General features: G+C 36.3%; 1 protein-coding gene across 1 annotated transcript; it reads right to left on the reverse strand.

Moving 5' to 3' along the window:
* LOC145579092 (uncharacterized) lies at positions 1-3441 on the reverse strand. The gene is made up of 6 exons (XM_081636368.1): positions 3266-3441; positions 2794-2983; positions 1653-2300; positions 837-1278; positions 591-672; positions 1-352 (listed from the first exon to the last, which is right to left on the reverse strand). The coding sequence occupies exons 1-6, from the start codon at positions 3293-3295 to the stop codon at positions 146-148; spliced, it is 1599 nt and encodes a 532-aa protein (XP_081492494.1). The 5' UTR covers positions 3296-3441; the 3' UTR covers positions 1-145.
* Between the last annotated feature and the right edge of the window lie 320 nt (positions 3442-3761).

The raw sequence follows: 3761 nt of genomic DNA on the forward strand, positions 1-3761 counted from the left end.
TATAACTAAACAAACACCCATTTATAATTAGGGGGGGACAAAAAAAAAAAGATTGTAAAGATTCAAAGAGATTATCTACTTTAATGATCATGTCAGGGAGCAATTTTCTTCTCCCTAATATTTATACTAATCTAATTCCTATTTCTTATCTCAACAAACCACAACATATATATTCGGATGGTGGATTCCGACCTGTCTGCCTGATGTATTCTGCTTGTGCTGCAGTTCTTTCTGCATGACGCTTTTTTTGGGCTTCAGCTGCTAGTCGTTTTTCTTCTGATTTTTTCTTAGCCATGGCAACTTTTTTCATTATTTTCGCCTGAGAGTGCGTTCTCAGTCGCTCAACTTTTGCCTGATGATCATATTCATAGCAATACAACAGTAAGCACTAAAATGAAAATCAGTACAAATCAGAAGCACTACAAAAAAAAAAATTATTTGAAGTTTAGTTTAAACTGAAGATTCATGGCTTTTACAGTTCCACACAACAGTTGAAACTAATGGCAATCATTTTAATAAATCTAGATTAAATAAACGATTGTGCAGTTTACGATTTGATTCGAGCAAAAAGCTACGGTTGGCAGGTGTACCTCTATTCTTCTCAGCTCTTCCTCCAATTTCGCTTTTTGTTGACTCTCCCAAGCTTGGATTTGGATTTCCTCGCGCTTGTACCTAAATATTGCATCAGCAGTTACTGATTAGATAAGCTTGGATATCGATTTTTTTATTTTAGACAGGCAACATCAGGCTATGATCAATCCTAAGACCAAAAAAATTTTTAAGCATCAACCCCTTGAAAAAACAGTATCTAAGTCCAAGTGTGCAATATAAGAGACCTTGCAGCGTGCTTTGCTTTTTCAGCCTCTTCCCATGCGGCAGCACGTTTCTCGTTTTCAATATGTTCAAGTTCCTCAGGGTCATTGAAAGGCAAAGAGCTTTTGTCTTTCTCATCTTTACTTGCCCAAGCAGCTATATTCATCTTGCCAAGCTGAACACCAAGGGCTACAATCTCTCTCCTTGTCTTAAGCTTCAGCTCTTGTTCTGACAACTCTTTATCGGTTTTCTCAGTTTGATGTCGTGTTTTATTATCAGATGTACGTTCCACCGGAGTAGACACTGGTTCTCCTGTTCGAGGAGTTGATGGAATGGATGATGTGGGACTGCGAAGTGGGGTTAAAGACCCATTTGGGGTGGCTGTCCTTGAAGGCTCTTGACTCGTGACTGGCGTCATTTCTGTTCCCATGTCCCTCATTGAAATCTCTCTAATAGCAGGGCCACCTACATAGTATGACAGTCGACAGGATTATGTATATGGCTCGTTTCAATGTACCAAACAATCATTAAAAAGGCCAAGGTAAGAATAGTTTGAAAAGATATAAAAGCAGGATTTTTCAATTTTTCATCAAACTACACTGAAGACAGTAAAAGGCAAAATGAATATACAATATTATTCATTTATTCATGCTTCATTGTTCCAAACCACTAGGCACTAAACATCTAGAACAACCATTGCCAATTAATTTACTCAGGAAATTCATAACACAATCGATAATAAAGAATAATGCGGAGTAAAAATTCGCAGGGCACAATTCAAATGAATCAAAACTCATATACATATATAGTTATTGAAATATGTAAGACAAGATTGTTACCAGGAACCTCATGAGCTGAATTCACCACATTGTCAACTTCCCTCAGATCCTTGCTTCGAGGATACAAGTCTACAGGAACGTTTGTGCCATTTGATTGAACCGGAACAGATTGCAATCCAGGGTGAGCCGGATTGAGCTTATCCAAGCTCATCTGACTTGTAGGGTGGCAAAAATCAACGCGCTTCATTTCTGGCATTTTAGGATTTGGACGGTATTCATAGCTAGCAGCCTCTGGAACCACTCTAACCATATTCATTCCCGACACGCGGTGCCCTCCATTTTGCAAGCTAAGGCTCTTTGATTGACTACCCTGACCTGCTTGCTTGCTCATTATCCATTTTTCGGCATCATTCCACTTGTATGATGTAGGCCTAGAGAGTGACCGCGTTAAGGATCTATGTGCCATTCTTTCCCCTTTGTGGAACTCAAAGCTCGACGAACTAGCATTACTGTCATAATCAATATTCTCCTCATCATTACATTTTAAGGGGTGGACTGCACTCGAATTGATACTATCACTTCTTGCCAATTGCTGCACCTTAACGTGACTCGAATCCATGTTTTCTCTTGGTGAGCAATGATTCTGAATTTGTAACGAACTTGAAATCGTTTGGCCACTCAGTTTTCGTTGGGGGTCTTGGGTTACAACTGTTGTTTAAGCAAATCCGAAATCAGCAGCATATCAGTATACTGTAAAGATTTCATTTACGTGTACTACTCTACAAAAGGTGGCTAAGTTTGAATCATTCAATTCCAGAACAAAGTAGTTATTATTTATTAGGCTAATTTTAGCTCCAATACCAAAGATAGCAAACAATCCTACAATATTAATGCTTAACTAACTTTATTTCAACTCATTATGCCAGATTTTGATGGTCAAAGATAACTAAATCAACTTAATTTTTACACAATATTAATGTTGTAGCTAAATTAATTTTTCAAGCTACTTTTTAATGGAAAAAAAGCAGGAAATCACTATCATTCTAGCAATGACATAGTGATAAATCAAAAAAAAATTACCCAAATGGTACTCGTAATTTATAATATTCCTTCCGTCCAAAATTAGTCAATAATTATTCCGAATATCTCAAAATAGTACGACTAATTTATACGAAGTAATTAACAATAAACACATACACACCTGAATCATAAGAATCAGCATCATTATTGGAGGAAAGCAAGCTACTGTTAAACTCGGAATCTTCAAGTTTTGAAGGAGATGTTCTTGAGGAATTACAATTTGACCCATCTTTTTTCTTTTGAATAGATACTCCCATTAACTTTGCTCTCAATTTACTAGGAGATAATTTACTTGGAGATATAATACCTGTCTGCAACACCCAAAAAATCACACTTCATTATTAGTCAAAAAAAAAAAAAAAAAACACCCAGATTCCCAATAAATAAAATAGTCGTACTCGTATGAACACTTTCCCGATTAAATTGTCACCTTACTAATTCAAATTTTACAGCATCAACGCGACAACTAATTTTGAAAACCGATGACGTTCAAAAGGAAATTACACAATATCTGAGAATCTTGTAAGTCAAATTCAAATATTTTTCCCACCCAACCAAAGTAATACGGAGTAACAAAAAAATAAGGGGGATACCTGAGGTTTGTGAATACGTTCGTACTCCATTAGAGTGTATGAATGATAATAACGTGTTTGTTAGTGAGTTTAGAAGTACTGTTTGTTATTCCTGTAATAAGGAAAGAAGAGAGAGAAAGTAAGAGAGGAGAGAGAAAATGAGTATTGTTGGGGGGGAGGAGAGAGAGAATGTGAAGTGGATTAGATGACAAAAGAGAGAGGATAAATGGGGGTGTGTGTGTGTGTTTAATTAAGGGAAGCCGACACGAGGTGAGAGTGTGAGAGTGAGAGGGTACCAATAAGTGGGTCGCACTTCTTTTGACTGCCGAGTCATCCTTATGACTTCCATCCCATTTTATTATTTTTTTTTTTTTACTCCCTCCATTCTTATTTGATAGTTATTTTTGAGCAATTTTCACGAAAATTAATAAATATGAATAAAAAGTAGCAAAAGTACATTGAAAAGGTAAATTTATATTGGGTATGCAAAAAAGTAAAGAGATAAATTAATTAAAGT

The sequence above is a fragment of the Chenopodium album genome, chromosome 14 (assembly GCF_948465745.1).
Source record: "Chenopodium album chromosome 14, dcCheAlbu1.1, whole genome shotgun sequence".
Lineage (NCBI taxonomy): Eukaryota > Viridiplantae > Streptophyta > Magnoliopsida > Caryophyllales > Amaranthaceae > Chenopodium > Chenopodium album.

What these genes read in the sequence shown, in the direction of transcription:
- LOC145579092 (XM_081636368.1), bottom strand. Translation starts at nt 3,295, where the DNA reads ATGGAGTACGAACGTATTCACAAACCTCAG. An exon ending in AACGTATTCACAAACCTCAG is followed by an intron (nt 2,984 to 3,265) that starts GTATCCCCCTTA and finishes TGGGTGTTGCAG; the next exon opens with ACAGGTATTATATCTCCAAG. An exon ending in AAGAGCTGAGAAGAATAGAG is followed by an intron (nt 353 to 590) that starts GTACACCTGCCA and finishes TATGATCATCAG; the next exon opens with GCAAAAGTTGAGCGACTGAG.